The sequence below is a fragment of the Panulirus ornatus genome, chromosome 39 (genome assembly GCF_036320965.1).
Source record: "Panulirus ornatus isolate Po-2019 chromosome 39, ASM3632096v1, whole genome shotgun sequence".
Taxonomy (NCBI): Eukaryota; Metazoa; Arthropoda; class Malacostraca; order Decapoda; family Palinuridae; genus Panulirus; species Panulirus ornatus.
In genome coordinates, this window is record NC_092262.1 from 5,347,347 (window position 1) to 5,370,634 (window position 23,288).

The 23,288-nt window shown below is 41.3% G+C and overlaps 1 protein-coding gene across 8 annotated transcripts in view; it reads left to right on the forward strand.

Annotated features, from left to right (window-relative positions):
- Positions 1–23,288, forward strand: part of LOC139761054 (echinoderm microtubule-associated protein-like 2) — a 240,706-nt gene that overhangs the window by 88,514 nt on the left and 128,904 nt on the right. For all 8 annotated transcript variants that reach the window (XM_071684832.1, XM_071684834.1, XM_071684833.1 and 5 more), the window contains 3 exons: positions 4,128–4,295; positions 14,838–14,975; positions 17,897–17,969. In XM_071684832.1, the coding sequence (XP_071540933.1) occupies positions 4,128–4,295; positions 14,838–14,975; positions 17,897–17,969 (379 nt within the window). The remainder of the gene's footprint in view (positions 1–4,127; positions 4,296–14,837; positions 14,976–17,896; positions 17,970–23,288) is intronic.

A 23,288-nucleotide genomic window follows, 5' to 3' on the forward strand; every position in this document is an offset into this window, starting at 1 on the left:
TACTTACTTGATCAAACCACTTCACACCACATACTGTCCTCAAACATTTTATTTCCAACACATCCACCCTTCGAACAACCCTATCGATAGCCCATGTCTTGCAGTCTATAGTGTTGTTGGAACCACTATTCCTTCAAATATACCCATTTTTGCCCTCCGAGATAACGTTCTCTCGTTCCACATATTCTTCATTGCTCCCAGAGCCTTCGCCCCCTTCCCCACCCTGTGACTCACTTCTGCTTCCATGGTTTCATTCGCTGCTAAATCCACTCCCAGATATCTTAAACACTTTACTTCTTCTAATTTTTCTCCATTCAAACTTACATCCCAATTAACATTTGTCCCTCAACCCAACTGAACCTAATAACCTTGCTCTTGTTCACTTTAACTCTCAACTTTCTCCTTTCACACACTGTTTGAAACTCATCACCAACCTCTGCAGGTTCTCACTCAAATCAGCTACTAGCGCTGTATCATCGGTGAACAACTGACTCGCTTCCCAGGCCTTCTCTCCCCCATGAGACTGCATACTCACCCCTCTCTCCAAACCTCTTGCATTTAACTCCCTAACCACATCTTCCATAAACATCCAAATACATAAAGTCTGTTATTCTTATGGCTGCAGCATGGTAAGGCTACACATTCCTGAGCATGGCAAGACTACATGATCCCTTGTCATGACAAGGTTACATGATCCAAGGCATGACAAGACTACATATTCCCCTGTCATGACAAGATTATATGATTCAAGGCATTGTAAGACTACACAATGCCTAGGAATGCCAAGGGTACATGATCCCCAGGCATGACTAGACTGCTTGATCCCCTGGCATGACAAGACTACACAATCCTTAGGCATGGCCGGACTACATAGTCCCTAAGCATGGCAAGACTACGTGATGCCTGGCATGACAAGATTACGCAATTCCCAGGCATGGTAAGACTACATGATCCCGGGAATGGCAAGACTACACAGTCCCCAGGAATAACAAGTACACAATTCCCAGCAGTGGCAAGACTGCACAATTCCCAGGCATGGCAAGTCTACACAAGCCCCAGAAATAGCAAGACTACACAGTCTCCTGGCATGACAAGATGACATAATCCCCAGGCATGGCAAGACTACATGATTCCCTGGCATGACAAGACTGCATGATCCTAAGGCATGATAAGACTGCATGATCCCTTGGCTGAACAAGACTACATGATCCCCAGGCTTGACAAGACTATATGATTTCCTGGCATACCAAGAGTGCAGGTACCTTAGCATGGCAAGACTATATGAACCCAGGTGTTACTAGAGTACAGATCCCTAGGCATGGCAAGCTTACACATTCTCCTGGCATGGTAAAACAATACATATGTATGCATGGTGAGACTATAAAGTCCCCTGGCATTGCGAGATTATGCATCCCTAGACATGGCAAGACTATACAATCCCCTGGCTTGGCAAGACTACTCATCCCAAAGCACTAGGAGACTACACAATCCCCTGGTATGGGAATAATACACAACCCAGATGTAAGACTGCAGATCCCTAGGCATTGCAAGACTATACAATCTCTTTGTATGGTAAGACAACACATCCATATGTATGGCAAGACTAAACCATTCCCTGGCAAAGCAAGATCTCTTGGCATGGCAAGATTATGCAATACACAATCCCCTGGTATGGCAAGACTTTGTGATCCCCAGGCAGTACAAGACTATATGGCAAGACAGTTATGTACAGACCCTCTTGAAATGTGCACAGACCCACATGAGACATGCACAAACCTACATAAGACATACACAGATATACATTACACACACACACACACACACACACACACACACACACACACACACAAATCCACATGATATATGAACAGACCACATGAGATATGTACTAGTACACAGTAGACATACACAGGTCTAAATGAGAATGCAGAGATCCACATGAGACAAGCATAGATCCACATTTGAGACATGCAGAGATTCATGTGTAAGACATGCAAAGATTTAGATCCAAAACATGCATAGAGCTACATTAGACATACATGGACCCACATAAGACTTGCACAGTTCCACATGGAACATGTGCAAACCTACGAGACATGCATAGATTGACATTAGTCAAACATAGATTCACATGAGACATACACAAATCCACATGAAACATACACATGCACAAATCCAGGATAGATGTACGCAGACCCACAATAGATGTATGCAGACCCATATTAGACATACAGAGATCTGCATGAGACATGCACAAATGCACATGAGACTTGCACAAATTCACATGAGACATATACAGACCCACATGTGGCATACACTGATCCGTGGATCTTTAAGACATGAGAAGAAAATTTGATGATATTCAGTTCACTAATTCTTTCATGAATTGAGCACTGCTGTCTTCTAACACAACCCAACAAGGTGGGCGAGATTGAGGAATTGGAAGGTATTCAGAGATCTTTCACATCCTGTGTTAATTTAATAAAAAACTGAATTACTGGGAATGGCTGAAATCCTTGAAGCGCAGATGGGAGAGGTATATTATCTATACCTGGAAAAGTCCTAGAAGTTATAGTTCCCAACTTTTTGAAATAACATCCTTCTTGTATAACAAGCATGGAAGACTTTGTAGCATACTAATCCAATACATCCAAAGGTGTGATAAGCACAAAAGATAGTACATCTTAAACATTAGAGGCACAAGACTCTTCAAGACCTTTCTTGCTATCATCAAAAATAGATTGGGATGCATAGTAGAGAAGTTTGAGAGTACATTGGACAAGTGCCTACAAAGTGTACTCTACCAGTTGGGCTGTGGGGGCTATGGGTGCCTGTGGGCTGCAGCTCCAATAACTTGATCGACCAATGATTTAGTCCAACAGCTTGGGCACAGCCCAAGTTGTGGGGTTGAAGATGCTGGAAGATTTCACCAGGTATATATGAGATATACTTATGAGACATACACAGCCTACATTATACACACACACACACACACACACACATCCACATGAGACATGCATAGACCCAGAAGAGGCATGCATGAATTCACATTAGACATACTCCAGTCCACATGATATATACATAGATCCACATTAAACATGCAGAGATCCATATGCAATACTTGGACAGATCCACATAAGTCTTGTCCTCATAGGAGGCATTCACAGATCCTCATATGAAACATGCTCAGAGTCATATGAAATATGCATTGAACCACATGCAAGGCATGCACAGATCCACATATGAGACATGCGCATATCCATATACGAGACTTGCACTAATTCACAAATAATATCCATGCACAGATGTATATGCAAGATATATGTACAGATCCACATAAACACATGCACAGATTCACATGGAAAACATACACAGATCCATATGTAAGACACAAACATATATTCACAAGTGACACTTGTACAGATACACATATTAGTTACTTTCACAGATCCACATATGTGGCAAATATGGGCCTACATATAAGCACAGATTCTCACGTGAGACACATGCATAGATGCAAATGTGAGATATGCATAAGTCCACATACAGGACATGCAGAGATCAACTTAGGACACAGTCCACATAGAATATGCAGAGATCTGCATTTAAATATGCATAGATCCACCACGTTATGAGTTTGAACCTAATTGTTTTAACACATTCGGTCAAGTAGAATTGTTTTGGCATCCTTTGGAGGTCATATGGGTCTCCCTGCAATCATTTCTTTTTTTCATTTTTCTGTTATTCCTCACTGTATCTTGTAAGTTCTTAGCTCCATAGTTTTTCTGGATTCCTGATTTATTTTTTTTAAACTTCTTATATTTGTCTCTGTATTCTTCAGAAGTAGTAATTAACCTGTTGAGGTCTTTTATTCTCTTTTGTAAGTATATATTTTAAAAATGTTTATTTTTGAAGAGACATTGCTTTGGAAAAATTTGTTTAGTTTTTAGTTTTTCTATTTCAATTCATCTCTACAATAATTATGGGAATAGATTTTATTAATTTTTAATGACTGATCAAGGTTGAATTTTCTTCTAAGATAGCAGTAGTTGAATTTTCTGTAGAGACACATTGCAGTGATTATCAAAAGTTTTGAAATCCTTGCTTAAGATGTTGGCCTTCCTCAGAGCCCGAGAAGCCCAGTACAATCCAGAGGAGGGTGTGGTGAAGCTGTATCTGCGTGGTCGGCCCCTCAACCTGTACGTGCCCAGTGCCCTTCGGGACTCGTATAACCCCACCACCTCCACTCCCCATCCTCCCGCTAAACTCAAACTGGAATGGGTGTATGGATATAGGCAAGTATTTTGTGCTTTGAATTTTTATACATCTGAACAGCAATCTAGGATATTAAGCATTGATGATTAGAGTTTTTGGAGATAGTGAAGAATGATCACCATCATTACAGATTATAGAACAAATCATCAGCCTAATTACCAAAAAGCAGTTGCTAAACTAGCACTGTTTTTTAACACATAGAACCAGAAAACCACCAGCACCAAGCTTTGGGAAATGTATATACAAGCTCTCCTCTACTCACAGCCTATGTGACTTACAACCATCCATATGTAGAACCGGAAAAAATATAAATGAAAAATATACATGAATCTGAAAATTTTTGCTTGGTCGTATGTCCACTAGTGCTTACAGCTGCATGCATACAATAGTGACTGTCAGACATAAGAGAGATGCATGGAAATAAAAAGAGTGTGGTTGAGAGAGCAGAAGAGGGTATGTTGAAATTGCTGGGACGTATGGAGAGAATGAAGTGAGGAAAGATTGACAAAGAGGATATATGTGTCAGAGTTGGAGGGAACAAGGAGAAGCAGACCATATTGTAGGTGGAAGGATGGAGTGAAAAGATTTTGAGCAATTGGGGCCTGATCATACAGGAGGGTGAGAGCATACAGGAGGGTAAGAGGTGTGCAAGGAATAGAGTGAATTGGAATGATGTGGTATACCGGTGTCAACATGCTGTCAGTGGACTGAACCAGGGCATGTGAAATGTCTGGGGTAGACCATGGAAAGGTCTGTTGGGCCTGGATGTGGATAGGGAGCAGTTGTTTTGGTGCGTTACACATGACAGCTAAAGACTGAGTGTGAACGAATATGGCCTTTTTTGTCTGTTTTCCTGGTGCTTCCTCGCTGATGCTGGGGTTAGTGGAACTGTTTCCTGTGGGGCGGGAATGGATGAAGGCAAGCAAGGATGAATATGTACACGTGTATATATGATTTGGTAAACAGAGAAGAGGTAGTGAAAGCTTTGCGGAAGATGAAAGCCGGCAAGGCAGCAGGTTTGGATGGTATTGCAGTGGAATTTATTAAAAAAGGGGGTGACTGTATTGTTGACTGGTTGGTAAGGTTATTTAATGTATGTATGACTCATGGTGAGGTGCCTGAGGATTGGCGGAATGCGTGCATAGTGTCATTGTACAAAGGCAAAGGGGATAAGAGTGAGTGCTCAAATTACAGAGGTATAAGTTTGTTGAGTATTCCTGGTAAATTATATGGGAGGGTATTGATTGAGAGGGTGAAGGCATGTACAGAGCATCAGATTGGGGAAGAGCAGTGTGGTTTCAGAAGTGGTAGAGGATGTGTGGATCAGGTGTTTGCTTTGAAGAATGTATGTGAGAAATACTTAGAAAAGCAAATGGATTTGTATGTAGCATTTATGGATCTGGAGAAGGCATATGATAGAGTTGATAGAGATGCTCTGTGGAAGGTATTAAGAATATATGGTGTGGGAGGAAAGTTGTTAGAAGCAGTGAAAAGTTTTTATCGAGGATGTAAGGCATGTGTACGTGTAGGAAGAGAGGAAAGTGATTGGTTCTCAGTGAATGTAGGTTTGCGGCAGGGGTGTGTGATGTCTCCATGGTTGTTTAATTTGTTTATGGATGGGGTTGTTAGGGAGGTAAATGCAAGAGTTTTGGAAAGAGGGGCAAGTATGAAGTCTGTTGGGGATGAGAGAGCTTGGGAAGTGAGTCAGTTGTTGTTCGCTGATGATACAGCGCTGGTGGCTGATTCATGTGAGAAACTGCAGAAGCTGGTGACTGAGTTTGGTAAAGTGTGTGAAAGAAGAAAGTTAAGAGTAAATGTGAATAAGAGCAAGGTTATTAGGTACAGTAGGGTTGAGGGTCAAGTCAATTGGGAGGTGAGTTTGAATGGAGAAAAACTGGAGGAAGTGAAGTGTTTTAGATATCTGGGAGTGGATCTGGCAGCGGATGGAACCATGGAAGCGGAAGTGGATCATAGGATGGGGGAGGGGGGCGAAAATTCTGGGAGCCTTGAAGAATGTGTGGAAGTCGAGAACATTATCTCTGAAAGCAAAAATGGGTATGTTTGAAGGAATAGTGGTTCCAACAATGTTGTATGGTTGCGAGGCATGGGCTATGGATAGAGTTGTGCGCAGGAGGATGGATGTGCTGGAAATGAGATGTTTGAGGACAATGTGTGGTGTGAGGTGGTTTGATCGAGTGAGTAACGTAAGGGTAAGAGAGATGTGTGGAAATAAAAAGAGTGTGGTTGAGAGAGCAGAAGAAGGTGTTTTGAAGTGGTTTGGGCACATGGAGAGGATGAATGAGGAAAGATTGACCAAGAGGATATATGTGTCGGAGGTGGAGGGAACAAGGAGCAGAGGGAGACCAAATTGGAGGTGGAAAGATGGAGTGAAAAAGATTTTGTGTGATTGGGGCCTGAACATGCAGGAGGGTGAAAGGAGGGCAAGGAATAGAGTGAATTGGAGCGATGTGGTGTACCGGGGTTGACATGCTGTCAGTGGATTGAATCAAGGCATGTGAAGTGTCTGGGGTAAGCCATGGAATGCTGTGTAGGTATGTATATTTGCGTGTGTGGACGTATGTATATACATGTGTATGGGGGGGGTTGGGCCATTTCTTTCGTCTGTTTCCTTGCGCTACCTCGCAAACGCGGGAGACAGCGAAAAAAAAAAAAAAAAGTATATATGTATATGTTGATATATATGTGTTAACATGTGAATATGTCTCTTTATGAGTAGATGGTACTTCCTGGTGCTGACACGGGAAATGGCGATCAAGTATAATGAATAGGTTGATAAAATGATGATTTTTTATTACTATACTTTATTACTGTTTTCTACATCAGTGAATGTTACAGTAATACCAAGTATGTTTATTTAGTCAAGAGATGGAATCATGATAGAATCATCAAAGGAGAGATGAGAGTTGTGAGTGGTTTTCGATGGAGAGAGGGTAGAAATTGGGTCTTGGAGGCATTAGACTTAACTAGATTTCCTGTACCCCACTGAGATACCCAGTCCAAGTTTAAGTTTATTAAGGAAGCTGAGTTAAGATGAGATGCAGATTGAGTGAGAGAAGGAGTAGAATTGAAAGTTGTGCATGAAAGCAGCATTTAATCATAAGCATATGAGTGCTTTTGATTATTTGTGGAGGAGAGGAAATCATTGAAAAAAAGGAGAAAAAATGTAGGGGACAGGACATAACTTTGAGAAACAGTGAAGTTGGTGAAGAAAAGGGGTTGGGGAGGCTGATCTATCAACAACCACAGGGATAGATATGCCAGAGAGGAAGCTAGATATGATGGAACAAAGTGAGGGAGGGAAGCCAAAAGAGTGGACCTTAGAGATGAGACCCTGATGCCACACCCAGTCTAGAGCTTTGGATATGGCAAGGGTAACTACACAAGACTCCATAAGATCTTTCAGGGATGATGACCAGGAAAGTATATCACCAATGGATCTCACCTTATGGAAGCCGTATTAGTGATCAGAGAGGAGACTGATTTTTAAGTGTCTAAAGATATGGGATTGAGGAAGGATTCAAAAACTTTATAACTTGTAGATGTCAAAGCAGTAGGTTGATAGAGGGGTTAGAACTGTCACCCTTCCTTTGGATGGGATGTATCAATGCATGTTTCCAAGGAGAAGGAAGAGTTTTAGGTTTTAAACAGAAATGGAACAGACAAGCAAGCTCATGTGCAAGTTCAGAGGGACACTCTTTCTGTGCATAGGGATAGATACCATCAGGACCATAACCCTAGCTTGTGTCCAGAGAGAGAAGTGCTTTTCGGGTAGTCTGAGAAAGATTATGGTGAGGGGTATAAGATCAGTAAGAGGAATATCAGGGGGCAAAGTCATTGAAGGTGAAGTTTGAGGAGAAACAGGAATCAAAGAGAGTTGCTTTATCTACAGGAGTGACAGCTATAGTACCATCAGAACGAAGAAGTGAAGGAAAGGTAGAGCGACAGAAATTGAGAGATGCTTTTTGCTAAAGATTAGAAAGACCTGTCATTGGACAACAAGGAAAGGTTGTCGCACTGCCTTTGAATAAAGTAATGCTTTGCCTCATGGGTAACATGCTTGCGATGATTACTGTCCGTGATAAAAGCTGAATGGGAGTCAGAAGAAGGAGAGTTTTACCAAGCCCAATATGACTGATCCCTTGCCTGGATGGCCTCAAAACAGGATTGGTTAAATCATGGATTGGATGAAGAGGTCATCTTGGAGGAATAGGGAATAAATGTTTCCATTTCTGTATAAATAACCTCTGCTATGCATTTGACTATCCAGGGAGTGAGGTTTGTGTGCACACATGACTTCAGACCCAATCATGACACTACCACTCTGCATACAAACCTTACTTAACACTTCTTGGATAGCTAGAAAAAGCTGCAGTTGTCCTTCTTAATAATTCTAGAGCCTTAGGAAAGATCCAGGATAGACATGTGGAGGACTTGGGGGAAGATTTGGGATAGACCTAGAAAGTATGAGGGAAGACTTGGGGAAGATCTGGGATGGACCTGGAACTAGCTTAAGAAGCCCTGAGGAAGATTCAGGAAGGAGCAAAGGAAAACCTGAGGTGGATCTGGTAAGACTTGGAAAGACCAAGCAAGCTGTGGGTAATACTTCAGGAAAACCATGAGTGGACAAGTGAAGAGCCGGTGGAAGATTTGAGGACGTGAGGAAGGCTTTAGGAAGACCTGGGGAACTCTAGTGGAAGACTTGGGATGAACCTGTGGTGGACCTGAAGAAGATGGAAAGGAACTGGGGAGGACCTAGGAAGACCTGGTAGACCTGGGAGGACATAGGGAAGACCTGGAGAGGATACGGAGAAAGCCTTTGGAGGAACTTGGAAGACTTAGGGGTTACCTGTGGAATACCTGAGAAAGTCCATCCTGAGCAATTTGTTTTGTTCTCAGACATTTATCAATTTGCTTTTGAAATTTTTGTCAAAATAACTTTTGTCCAGTTATTTGGAAGCCTAATTTTTGAAAAAGAGAAGGACAAGATGTCAAATTAGTTGAGACTGTTTATAATTTTTTCCTTTTAGAAAAGCAGGTGATTTATCAATTTCTTCACTAAAGTGTATGTTTTGAGTTATTTACAGGCCAATTAAAGAGCAGAATTATTAAAGGACTGTAAGGATTTAAGTTGCTCTTTGGCTAAGTGGAGTTTTTTATATTATTTTTATATTTATTTTGCTTTGTTGCTGTCTCCCGCATTATTAAGGTAGCGCAAGGAAACAGACGAAAGAATGGCCCAACCCACCCACATACACATGTATATACATACATGTCCACACACGCAATATACATACCTATACATCTCGATGTATACATATATATATATATACACACACAGACATACACATATATACTCATGTACACAATTCATACTGTCTGCCTTTGTTCATTCCCATTGCTACCCCGCCACACATAGAATAGCAACCCCCTCCCCCCTCATGTGCGCGAGGTAGTGCTAGGAAAAGACAACAAAGGCCACATTCGTTCACACTCAGTCTCTAGCTGTCATGTAATAATGCACCGAAACCACAGCTCCCTTTCCACATCCAGGCCCCACAGAACTTTCCATGGTTTACCCCAGACACTTCACATGCCCTGGTTCAATCCGTTGACAGCACGTCGACCCCGGTGAACCACATTGTTCCAATTCACTCTATTCCGTGCACGCCTTTCACCCTCCTGCATGTTCAGGCCCCGATCACTCAAAATGATTTTCACTCCATCTTTCCACCTCCAATTTGGTCTCCCACTTCTCGTTCCCTCCACCTCTGACACATGTATCCTCTTGGTCAATCTTTCCTCACTCATTCTTTCCTTGTGACCAAACCATTTCAAAACACCCTCTTCTGCTCTCTCAACCACACTCTTTTTATTATCACACATCTCTCTTACCCTATTATTACTTACTCAGTCAAACCACCTCACACCTCATTTTGTCCTCAAACATCTCATTTCCAGCACATCCACCCTCCTCTGCACAACTCTGTTCATAGCCCACGCCTCACAACCATATAACATTGTTGGAACCACTATTCCTTCAAACATACGCATTTTTGCTTTTGGAGGTAATGTTCTCGACTTCCACACATTCTTCAATGCTCCCAGAACTTTTACCCCCCCCACCCACCCTATGATTCACTTTCACTTCCATGGTTCCATCTGCTGCCAAATCCACTCCCAGATATCTAAAACACTTCCTCCAGTTTTTCTCCATTCAAACTTACCTCCCAGTTGACTTGTCCCTCAGCCCTATTGTACCTAATAACCTTACTCTTATTCACATTTACTCTCAGCTTTCTTCTTTCACACACTTTACCAAACTCAGTCACCAGCTTCTGCAATTTCTCACATGAATCAGCCACCAGTGCTGTATCATCAGCGAACAACAACTGACTCGCTTCCCAAGCTTGCTCATCCACAACAGACTGCATACTTGCCCCTCTTTCCAAAACTCTTGCATTCACCTCCCTAACAACCCCATCCATAAACAAATTAAACAACCTCGGAGTCATCACACACTCCTGCCGCAAACCTACATTCACTGAGAACCAATCACTTTCTTCTCTTCTTACACGTACACATGCCTTACATCCTCAATAAAAACTTTTCACAGCTTTTAACAACTTGCCTCCCACACCATATATTCTTAATACCTTCCACAAAGCATCTCTATCAACTCTATCATATGCCTTCTCCAGATCCATAAATTCTACATACAGATCCATTTGCTTTTCTAAGTATTTCTCACATGCATTCTTCAAAGCAAACACCTGATCCACACATCCTCTACCACTTCTGAAACCTCTCTGCTCTTCCCCAATCTGATGCTCTGTACATACCTTCACCCTCTCAATCAATACCCTCCCATATAATTTACCAGGAGTACTCAACAAACTTATACCTCTGTAATTTGAGCACTCACTCTTATCCCCTTTGCCTTTGTTCAGTGGCACTATGCATGCATTCTGCCAATCCTCAGGCACCTCACCATGAGTCATACATACATTACATAACCTCACCAACCAGTTAACAATACAGTCACCCCCTTTTTTTTTTTTTAATAAATTCCACTGCAGTACCATCCAAACCTGCTGCCTTGCTGACTTTCATCTTCCACAAAGCTTTTACTACCTCATCTCTGTTTACTAAATCATTTTCCCTAACCCTCTCACTTTGCACACCACCTTCATCAAAACACCCTATATCTGCCACTCTATCATCAAACACATTCAACGAGCCTTCAAAATACTCACTCCATCTCCTCACATCCCCACTACTTGTTATCACCTCACCATTAGCCCCCTTCACTGAAGTTCCCATTTGTTCCCTTTTTATATTGAATACTATAATTCAAAAATTGTGAAAATTCAAATTGAAAACTTTAAGGTGATCAGTATGGATGGCCCCCCCTAAGAAAATTATATTGAGTAATTTGAAATCTTTGATATGCCTATGGGTAGTAAGCTGAATATAAGTGGGGGAGCTGAATGTGGTGTGTTGAAGTGGTTTGGACTTGTGGAAAGGATTAGTGATGAAAGAATTATTAAGAGGATATAGATGTCAGAAGTAGAGGGAGCAAGGGGAAGGTGAAGACCAAGAAGATTGAAGGATGAGGTGGAAGAGACTTAGAATTATTGGAGCCTGAACATGCAAGAGGGTAAGAGGCATGCACTGGATAGTTTGAATTGGAGTGATGTGGCATATAGAGCATGGCATACGATAAGTGGACCAAACCAGGGCATATGAAGGTTGAAATATAGCTGTTGGAGAGTGCTCTGGTTTTGGTACATTATACATGACAATTAGAGACATATGAGAGTAAATAAGGATGATTGTCATCCACTCTTGGCATTTCCTTGTTATGAGGGATATGGCAAACCAATGTAAAAAAGATTTTTTCTTTATATTTAATCGCCGTTTCCCTCATTAGTGACGTAGTGCAAGGAAGCAGACGAAATAACGGCCCAACCCACCCACATACACACATGTATATATACACACAAAAGGCCATGTTCGCTCACACTCAGTCTCTAGCTTTCATGTGTAATGCACCGAAACCACAGCTCCCTTTTCACATCCAGGCCCCATAAAACCTTCCATGGTTTACCCCCAGACACTTCACATTCCCTGGTTCAATCCATTGACAGCATGTCCACCGCAGTATATCACATCACTCCAATTTCCTCTGTTCCTTGCACGCCTTACACCCTCCTGTATGTTCAGGCCCTGGTCACTCAAAATCCTTTTCACTCCATCCTTCCAACTCCAATTTGGTCTCCCACTTCTCGTTCCCTCTACCTTCAAAACATATACCCTCTTTTTCAATCTTTTCTCACTCATTCTCTCCATATGACCAAACCATTTCAACACACCCTCTTCTGCTCTCTCAACCACACTCTTTTTATTACCACACATCTCTCTTACCCTTTCATTACTTAATCAAATCACCTCACACCAAAGATTGTCCTCGCACATTTCCTTTCCAACACATCCACCCTTCTCCGCACAATCCTATATATAGCCCATGCCTTGCAACCATATAACATTGTTGGAACCACTATTCCTTCAAACATACCTAACTTTGCTCTCCGAGATAATGTTCTCACCTTCCACACTTTCTTCAATGCTCCCAGAATCTTCGCCTCTTCCCTCACCCAGTGGCTCACTTCCACTAACTTGGTTCCATCCGGTGCTAAATCCACTCTCAAATATCTGAAACACTTCACTTCCTTCAGTTTTTCTCCATTCAAACTTTCTCCCTAGTTAACTTGTTCCTCAACCCTACTATGTCTAATAACCATGCTCTTATTCACATTTATTTGCAGCCTTCTTTTACTCACTTTACCAAACTCGGTCACCAACTTCTGCAGTTTCTCACCTGAATCAGCCTCCAGCGCTGTATCATCAGTGAACAACAACTGACTCACTTCCCAAGCCCTCTCATCCACAACAGACTGCATACTTGCCCCTCTCTCCAAAACTTTTGCATTCACCTCCCTAACCACCCCATCCATAAACAAAGTATACAACCATGGAGACATCACGCACCCCTGCTGCAAACCAACATTCACTGGGAACCAATCACTTTCCTCTCTTCCTACTGGTACACAAGCCTTACATCCTTAGTAAAACCTTTTAACTGCTTTTAGCAACTTACCTCCCACACCATATACCTTAATACCATCTACAAAGCATCTTTATCAACCTTATTCTAAGTATTTCTCACACATTTTTCAAAGCATACACATTATCCACACATCCTCTACCACTTCTGAAACCACACTGCTCTTCCCCAATCCGATGCTCTGTATATGCCTTTACCCTCTCAATCAATACTCTCCTGTATAATTTCCGGGGAATAATCAACAAACTTATACCTCTGTAATTTGAACACTCGCCTTTATCCCCTTTGCCTTTGTACGTTGGCACTATGCATGCATTCCGCCAATCGTCAGGCACTTCACCATGAACCATACATAGATTGAATATCCTTACCAACCAATCAACAATACAGTCACCCCCTTTTTATTAAATTCCACTGCAGTAGCATCCAAACCTTCTGTCTTGTTGGCTTTCATCTTCTGCAAAGCTTTCATTACCTCTTCTCTGTTTACCATACCATTCTTCCTGACCCTCTCAGTTCACACAACACTTCGACCAAAACACCCTATATCTGCCACTCTATCGTCAAACGCATTCAACAAACCTTCAAAATACTCTCCATCTGCTTCTCTTCACCACTACTTGTTATTACCTCCCCATTAGCCCCCTTCACCGATGTTCCCATTTGTTCTCTTGTCTTATGCACTTTATTTACCACCCTCCAAAACATCTTTTTATTCTCCATGGGATTTAATGATACTCTTTCACCCCAACTCTCATTTGCCCTCTTTTTGACCTCTTGCACCTTTCTCTTGACCTCCTGCCTTTCTTTTATACTGCTTCCCTGCAAAGATCGTCCAAATGCCTCTCTCTTCTCTTTCTCTAACAATCTTACTTCATCATCCCACCACTCACTACTCTTTCTCATCTGCCCACCTCCCACCTTTCTCATGCCACAAGCATCTTTTGCGCAAGCCATCACTGCTTCCCTAAATACATCCCATTCCTCCCCCACTCCCCTTACGTCATTTGCTCACCTTTCTCCATTTTGCACTCAATCTCTCCTGGCACTTTCTCACACAAGTCTCCTTTCCAGGCCCTCTTACCCTCACCACTGTCTTCACCCCAACATTCTCTCTTCTTTTTAGAAAACCTCAACAAATCTTCACCTTCACCTCCACAAAATAATGATCAGACATCCCTCCAGCTGCCCCTCTCAGCACACTAACATTCAAAAGTCTCTCTCTCACACTCCTATCAATTAACACAATCCAGTAACGCTCTCTGGCCATCTCTCCTACTTACATATGTTTATTTATGTATATTATGTGTTTATTTATATTCATGTATATATGCGAAATGCTTGTAGCACATTTTTAAATGAAAGTGGTTCATTTTGTTATGACAAAGTAAGTAATCAGCATCACTCTGTTCACTAGGGGGCGAGACTGCAGGAACAATGTTTACCAGCTGCCTACGGGGGAAATTGTTTATTTTGTTGCTGCTGTGGTGGTCTTATACAATGTGGAGGATCAGATGCAACGACACTACCTTGGCCACACAGATGACATTAAATGGTATGTTGCTTTTTATGAAATGAGTTCTCATTTCACTTAGATTTCCTGTGCTCTTATGGATCTGGAGAAATCATATGATAGGGTTGATTGAGATGCTTTGTGGAAGGTCCTGTGAATTTGTAATGTGGAATGAAAGCTACAAAAAGCAGTGAAAAGTTTTTACCATGAGTACATAGCATATGTTCGAGTAAGAAAGGGGAGAGAGTGAGTGGTTCCAGATGAAGAATAGTATGTGGTAGGGTAATATGATGTTATCATGGATGTTTTATTTGTTTATGATGATATGATGTTGAAGGAAGTTAGATCAAGGGTCATCAAGAGGGGTGAGTATGCAGTCTGTTGGGGATGAGAAGGGCCTGGGAAGTGAGTCAATTATTGTTAGCTGATGACACAGCATTGATGGCAGATAAGAGTGAGAAACTGCAGAAATTGTTTATTGAGTTTAGAGAGTGTGTGAAAGGGGTAAGTTTAGAGTAAATGTGAATAAGAGCAAGGATATTAGGTTTAGCAGTGCAAAGTGTCAAGTTAGTTGGGACATGAGTTTGAACAGAGGAAAGGTGGATGAAGTGAAGTGTTTTAGATACTTCAGAGTGGACGTGGCAACAAATGAATTTATAGAGGCAGAAGTGAGTCATTGGATGGATAGAAAGGAAGAAGGTTCTTGGAGCACAAAGGAATGTGCAGAAAGAGAGGTTGGTATCTGGTAAGGAGAAAATGGGTGTTTGACGGTGTAGTAATCCCAGTGATGATGTATGGTAGGCATGGATTATAGATGAGGATGTGCTGAGGAGGATGGTTGTGTTGTAAATATAGCATTGGAGGACATTGTGTGGTGTGAGATGGTTTGATCGTACAATTAACAAAAGGGTGAGAGAAAGGTGTGGTTTGAAGGAGAATGTGGTTGAGAGAGCCGGAAAGAGTGTGCTGAAATGTTTTTTGAGATATGGAGAGAATAAGTGAGGAAAGATTGATGAAGAGGACATATGTGTCAGAAGTTGAGGGGACAAGGAGAAGGGGGAACCTAATTGGAGTTGGAAGGAAGAAGTGAAAAAGATCTTGTGTGGTCAGAGCTTGCATGCTGGGGGATTAAAGGTATGCATGGGACAGAGTGAATTGGAGCGATGTAGTGTACAGGGAGCGATGTGCTGTGAGTTGACTGATGTGGGGCATATGAAACAGCCTTGAGGGGAGACCATGTAAAGGTTTGTAGGGTTTGGTTGTGGATAGGGGGCTGTTGTTTTGGTGCATTGCACATGATAGCTAGGAAATGGATGTGAGTGAATGAGGCCTGTCTTCATCTGTTCCTGGTGCTACCTTGTTAATGCAGGAAACATTAAAAAGTATGAAAAAAATCATTATGAAAGGTCGTGAAACTGAAAAATGTTTAGATATGCATGAATATTTGATTATTGATTGTAAAGAATTATTGAAATATATATGAATTTTAAAGAATTATTGAAATATATATGAATTTTCATGAAATCTGAAGCTATTGCAAAAACTTGTGTCATTCTTTGAATTTATACCCCTATTTTTTGATGTCACTATTGCTAACATCACTCTGCGAGTTGTTATTTTGTAGGGACCTCAAGTATTCTAGCTGGGGATGCACCAGTGCCTTGAAAAGGGCTAAGATGATTTCCCTAGACATAAATTCAGTAGCTTTACCAATGAATCCAGTAATTTTGTTCACCCTTTTTATTGTTTCTGTGCACAGATTACTTTGGTTTAGGTCACCAGAGATAGTCACGTGTGAATGAGGTTCTAAAATGTTTAGAGAAAGGCAGTTAAAGGCTGTAGAATTAGTTTTACATGTCCCACACTTCTCTTGCATATTTCAGCACTGCTTCCTTTATACCTCCCACTCCTTGCCTTTTCTTATAGCTTCATTTAATCTCACCTTTTACCATTATATTCTCAATTTCTCCTGTTATCTCCTCGCACAGGCCTCTTTTTTAAGTTTGTGTACTTTCACCTCCTCTTCCTACTCTTGTAATTAATTTCCTCTATTCTGAAAGCTTGTTCTAATCATCCTCCTTACCTCTGCTAAGTAATGATCAGACATCTCACCAGCTGCCCTTCTTAGGACAGTTACATCCACGAATCTGTTTTTTTGCATGCTATTATTTAATGCATAATCCAGTAATACCTGCTTACCAGCTCTCTTACCCACCTACATATACTTATGTGTGTCCATCTTTTTCAGGCAGGTATTCTTAGTCACCAGTCCCTTTTTAGCACCTAACTCCACAAGCTGCTCACTGTTCTCATTTGGTTTATTGGGTATCCCATACCCCTCCAGTTGTACCCTCAAATGTCACATTACTCCCTTTAGCATTCAGATCACTTGTTACTAATACCTGATATTTTGCACCAAAACTGATGACACAGTCATTCAGCTCCTCCCAGATCATTCACCTATCTTCCTAGGTTTTCTTGTGGCCTGGTACAGAGGCACAAATAATCACACCTCTTGTAATCTTTCATTTTTACCCATATCAGTCTGGGGCTCACTTCATTACCATCTCGCATTCATCAACTCATCCTTCAGCAGAAGTGCTTCTCCCATTTTAGCTCTTACCATTCATTAACTCCTGACTTCACTCCTAAGACAATCCCAAACCATTCATCCCCCTTATGCATAAGTTTTGTTTCACTCAGATTGAGAACATTCAAGTTCATTTCCTCAAACATACTACCTATTTCTCCTTTCTTTTCATCTTGATTGCATCCAAACACATACAAACACTTCAGCCTAAGCTACAGACACTCCAGTCTCACCCTTTGAGAAGGATAAGCACTCTTCACTTGGCTCCATATTCTGTGTCAGCTTATGAAAATTGAAATGCAAGAAGGGAAGGGTTTTCATCTTTTTGTTGGAAAATGTTATAAAGTTCTATAAAGTTTTTGTTTTCCCTCAGCTTGGCGGTACATCCCAATAAACTTCTTATTGCAACAGGCCAGACTGCAGGACACGATCGTCGAGATGCCAGGGTATGTGTTTAGTAATTTTCTGCACCTCCTTTATGTTAAAGCATTGATTATAAAAGAAGAAAGATCATAATACATTAGGTTTAGTTTCGTAGTTTAAGAAGTACAGATACCAAATATTGGCTTAGTTTTCATTTAGCCTTCGTAGGAGAGGATATTTAGAGAAAAGCAACAATGTAAAAGAAATTTGAAAATGGGAAACTTAGATCACAGAAACCATGTTTTTAGATAGGCTGTAATAGATGGCACAAGTTTGTGTGGTATGAGAGAGAGAGAGAGAGAGAGAGAGAGAGAGAGAGAGAGAGAGAGAGAGAGAGAGAGAGAGAGAGAGAGAGAGAGGTTACCTACCCATGAGTACCTATGATGAGATTTAGCCATATTAGCAAGGCTAGTGTGAATTGCTTTCCTTGCATTTTGCACTGCAAAATTATCTGTTTTTGGTACATTGCAGAGTGATTTCAAATGCATTTCAAATATTCTATTAAATGGTTATGTGGTTGTTCCATACATGTTTCTTATTTCTCTTGTCCTCTTTTTCTCTTGTCAGTATACTGAAAACTCATTCTAGTTTTTGGGTTTGGTTGTTTTATACGGTGTCCGCCAGTGAAGTAGGCACGGGCTGGCCCACAGCAATTATATTGGTGTAAGTCTTTTTTTCTCCTTTTTTAACAATTTTTTCTCTTCCACAGATAACAAATGCACTCAATATGTTAACAACTCAACACTGCATTCATCCACATTCTTCAATTCTTCTTTTTCCCTCGCTCGATATGCATCTCGTCTTTGGCACAGCTTCCTCAGTAAACTCAAAAGTGGACAGGATATCTTAGTGGGGTAGAGGAAATCTAGTTAAGTTTAATTTCCCCAATACTCAGTTTCCACCCATTTCTTTATTGAAAACTCCACACAACTCTCGTCTCTCCTTTGACAGCTCTATAATTCCACCTCTTAACTTGGTGAACATACTTGGTGTTACTGTAACATCCACTCTTTTTTAGAAACCCCATGTTTATGTAAATAGCTAAGTCTGCCTCTAAGAAACTGGATGTCCTGTTTAGATGTGGAAACTTCTTTACTTCTGAACAGTTGCTTCAGTTCTATGAAGGATTGATTCATCCTTACATGGAGTACTGCTGTCACATCTGGGGTGGTTCTAGCTCTGCATACTTTTTTTACAGAGTTGAGTTGAAAGCATTCTGATGTATAGACTCTCCCAGGCAAACTTCAAAACTTGACCCTCCTGCCCTACATTGCAATGTTGGTTCACTTACACTCTTCTGTAGGTATTACTTTGTTTTTTGTTCCTGAGAGCTAGCTGCTTGTGTGTCCTAACCACTAGCTAGACCATGCAATACTGGGAAGCTGCTACATCATGTGACTACTGTGTACCTTTTGGCAACTCAAGGATGGGCTGTTTTGATAACTGTTTCTTCCCCTGCATCTTGAAGCTTTGGAACACTCATGCTCTCATGTCTTTCCCAATAACTATGACCTGGCACGTTTTAAGACAGGCTTTTCACTTCCTCCAAAATTCGTAAATACTTTCCCTTGTCTCATCTTTTTCCCTTTCATAATCTTCACTATATTTCAATTAAGGCCCAGCCCTGATGTGGACCTTTGTCTGTGACTGGAGCCTCCAACATGCATAGAAAAAAATCCCTGTGGCATCCCAGATGGACATCATTCTCAGTCATAGTTCTGTTTGCCACCATTCTGAACTTTCTCCAAGAAACTTTAATCCATCTTCCTATTTTACCTTTACTTTCTTTGAATTCTTTAGTTTATTTTATTAAATGCTTTAGTTCAGTCAAGAAAAAAATTTCCATTCTTTTTCTGTTTATTAAACTGTCATACATGTCATTGTAATGATCTACTAATTGGCTTTGCATACATTTTCCTGGCACATCCTTATTAGCCTTCTTGATTAGAGAGATTAATTTTTTTTTTTTTTTTGCCGCTGTCTCCCGCGTTTGCGAGGTAGCGCAAGGAAACAGACGAAAGAAATGGCCCAACCCACCCCCATACACATGTATATACATACGTCCACACATGCAAATATATTTATTCTATTATACTTTGTCTCCTGCGTTAGCGAGGTAGCACAAGGAAACAGATGAAAGAATGGCCCAACCCACCCACATACACATGTATATACATACTCGTCCACACACAGCACATATACATACTTATACATCTCAACGTATACTATATATACACACACACAGACTTATACATATATACACATGTACATAATTAATGCTGTCTGCCCTTATTCATTCCCGTCGCCACCCCGCCACACATGAAAAGACAACCCCTTCCCCCCGCATGCGTGTGAGGTAGCGCTAGGAAAAGACAATAGTGGCCACATTCTTTTACACTCAGTCTCTAGCTGTCATGTATAATGCACCGAAACCATAGCTCCCTTTCCACATCCAGGCCCCTCAAAACTTTCCATAGTTTACCCCAGACGCTTCACATGCCCTGGTTCAATCCATTGACAGCACGTCAACCTCGGCATACCACATCGTTCCAATTTACTCTATTCCTTGTACGCCTTTCACCCTCCTGCATGTTCAGGCCCCGATCAATCAAAATGTTTTTCACTCCATCTTTCCACCTCCAAGTTGGTCTCCCATTTCTCCTTGTTCCCTCCACCTCTGACACGTATATCCTCTTGGTCAATCTTTCCTCACTCATTCTCTCGATGTGACCAAATCATTTCAATACACCCTCTTTTGCTCTCTCAACCACACACTTTTTATTACCACACATCTCTCTTACCCATTCATTACTTACTCAATCAATGCACCTCACACCACATATTGTCCTCAAACATCTCATTTCCAACACATTCACCCTCTTCCGCACAACTCTATATATAACCCATGCCTTGCAACCATATAACATTGTTGGAACCACTATTCCTTCAAACATACTCTTTTTTGCTTTCTGAGATAATGTTCTCGCCCTCCACTTATTTTTCATCACTCCCAGAACTTTCACCCCCTCCCCCACCCTGTGACTCACTTCCGCTTCCACGATTCCATCAGCTGCCAAATCCACTCCCAGATATCTAAAACACTTCACTTCCTCCAGTTTTTCTCCATTCAAACTTACCTCCCAGTTGACTTGTCCCTCAACCCTACTGTACCTAATAACCTTGCTCTTATTCACATTTACTCTCAGCTTTCTTCTTTCACACACTTTACCAAACTCAGTCACCAGCTTCTGCAGTTTCTCATCCGAATCAGCCACCAGCGCTGTATCATCAGCGAACAACAACTGACTCACTTCCCAAGCTCTCTCATCCACAACAGACTGTGTACTTGCCCCTCTTTCCAAAACTCTTGCATTCACCTCCCTAACAACCCGATCCATAAACAAATTAAACAACCATGGAGACATCATGTACCCCTGCCGCAAACTGACATTCTCTGAGAACCAATCACTCTCCTCTCTTCCTGCTCGTACACATGCCTTACATCCTCGATAAAAACTTTTCACTGCTTCTAACAACTTGCCTCCCACACCATATATTCTTATTGCCTTCCACAGAGCATATCTATCAACTCTTGTCATAAGCCTTCTCCAGATCCATAAATGCTACATACAAATCCATTTGCTTTCCTAAGTATTTCTAACATACATTCTTCAAAGCAAACACCTGATCCACACATCCTCTACCTCTTCTGAAACCACACTGCTCTTCCCCAATCTGATGCTCTGTGCATGCCTTCACGCTCTCAGCCAATACCCTCCCGTATAGTTTCCCAGGAATACTCAACAAACTTATACCTCTGTAATTTGAGCACTCGCCTTTATCCCCTTTGCCTTTGTACAATAGCACTATGCATGCAGTCCTTAGGCACCTCACCATGAATCATACATACATTGAATATCCTTACCAACCAGTCAACAACACAGTCACCCCCTTTTTTAATAAATTCCACTGCAATACCATCCAAACCCGCTGCCTTTCCAGCTTTCATCTCCTGCAAAGCTTTTACTGCCTCTTCTCAGTTTATCAAATCATTCTCCCTAACCCTCTCACTTCGCACACCACCTCGACCAAAACACCCTATATCTGCCACTGTATTGTCTAACACATTCAACAAACCTTCAAAATACTCACTCCATCTCCTCACATCACCACTACTTGTTATCACCTCTCCATTACCCCCCTTCACCGATGTTCCCATTTGGTCTCTTGTCTTACGAACTTTATTTACCTCCTTCCAAAACATCTTTTTATTCTCCCTAAAATTTAATGGTACTCTCTCACTCAAACTCTCATTTGCCCCCTTTTTCACCTCATGCACGTTTCTCTTGATCTCCTCTCTTTCTTTTATACATCTCCCAGTCATTTGCACTATTTCCCTCCAAAACTCATCAAAATGCCTCTCTCTTCTCTTTCACTAATAATCTTACTTCTTCATCCCACCACTCACTACCCTTTCTAATCTGCCCACCTCCCACGCTTCTCATATCACAAGCATCTTTTGTGCAAGCCATCACTGCTTCCTTGAATACATCCCATTCCTCCCCATTCCCCTTACGTCCTTTGCTCTCACCTTTTTCCATTCTGCACTCAGATTGATATATGGCCTTGTTGTAACTCATTCAAAGATATTACATGCAGAATCAAGTTGATTGGTCTGCACTGTTTAGTTATTAGGTAAACCTTATGTATTTTTTTTTTTACATATGCCAATTTGTGAATTTCTGCTGGTTTGCTTTCATCCAGATTTTGCTATGGTAATAACATTGGTTTCCCTTTTGCTTTTTTTTTTAAGGAATATGGCAAGGATTCCATCTGGTTTAGGAGCTAAATTTTCTTGAACTGATCTGTTGCTCTGATTTTATTTTCTTTCAGTGTTTCAAGATCTGTTCAACAGTTTTTATGTAAGAGATTAGTTATAAGCAATGAGTGATTTTAATGTGAAAGTGTGGAATTTGCCATTTGAAGGTATAGTTAGGGGGCATGTAATATTCAGTGAGGTGAACTAAGATGATGAAGAGCTTGTGGAGATCTGTGCTGGAAAAAGGACTGGCAACTGGGAATACCTGGTTTAAAAACAGGAACATGCATAAGTATATGTGCAGTAGGAAGGACGGTTAGCAGGTATTATTGGATTTTGTACTATTTGATAAGTGTGCCAAAGAGAGGCTCATGGATGTGATTGTGATGAGATGGGCATGTTATCTGGACAAGACAAGGTAGAAAAGAGGAAATGGGTGAGGACAGGTGAAAGTCAGTGGGCTTAGAAAAGAGGCTTGTATAGAGTTTGACTTCTGGAGGTTAAGTGTGGAATAGCATAAAGT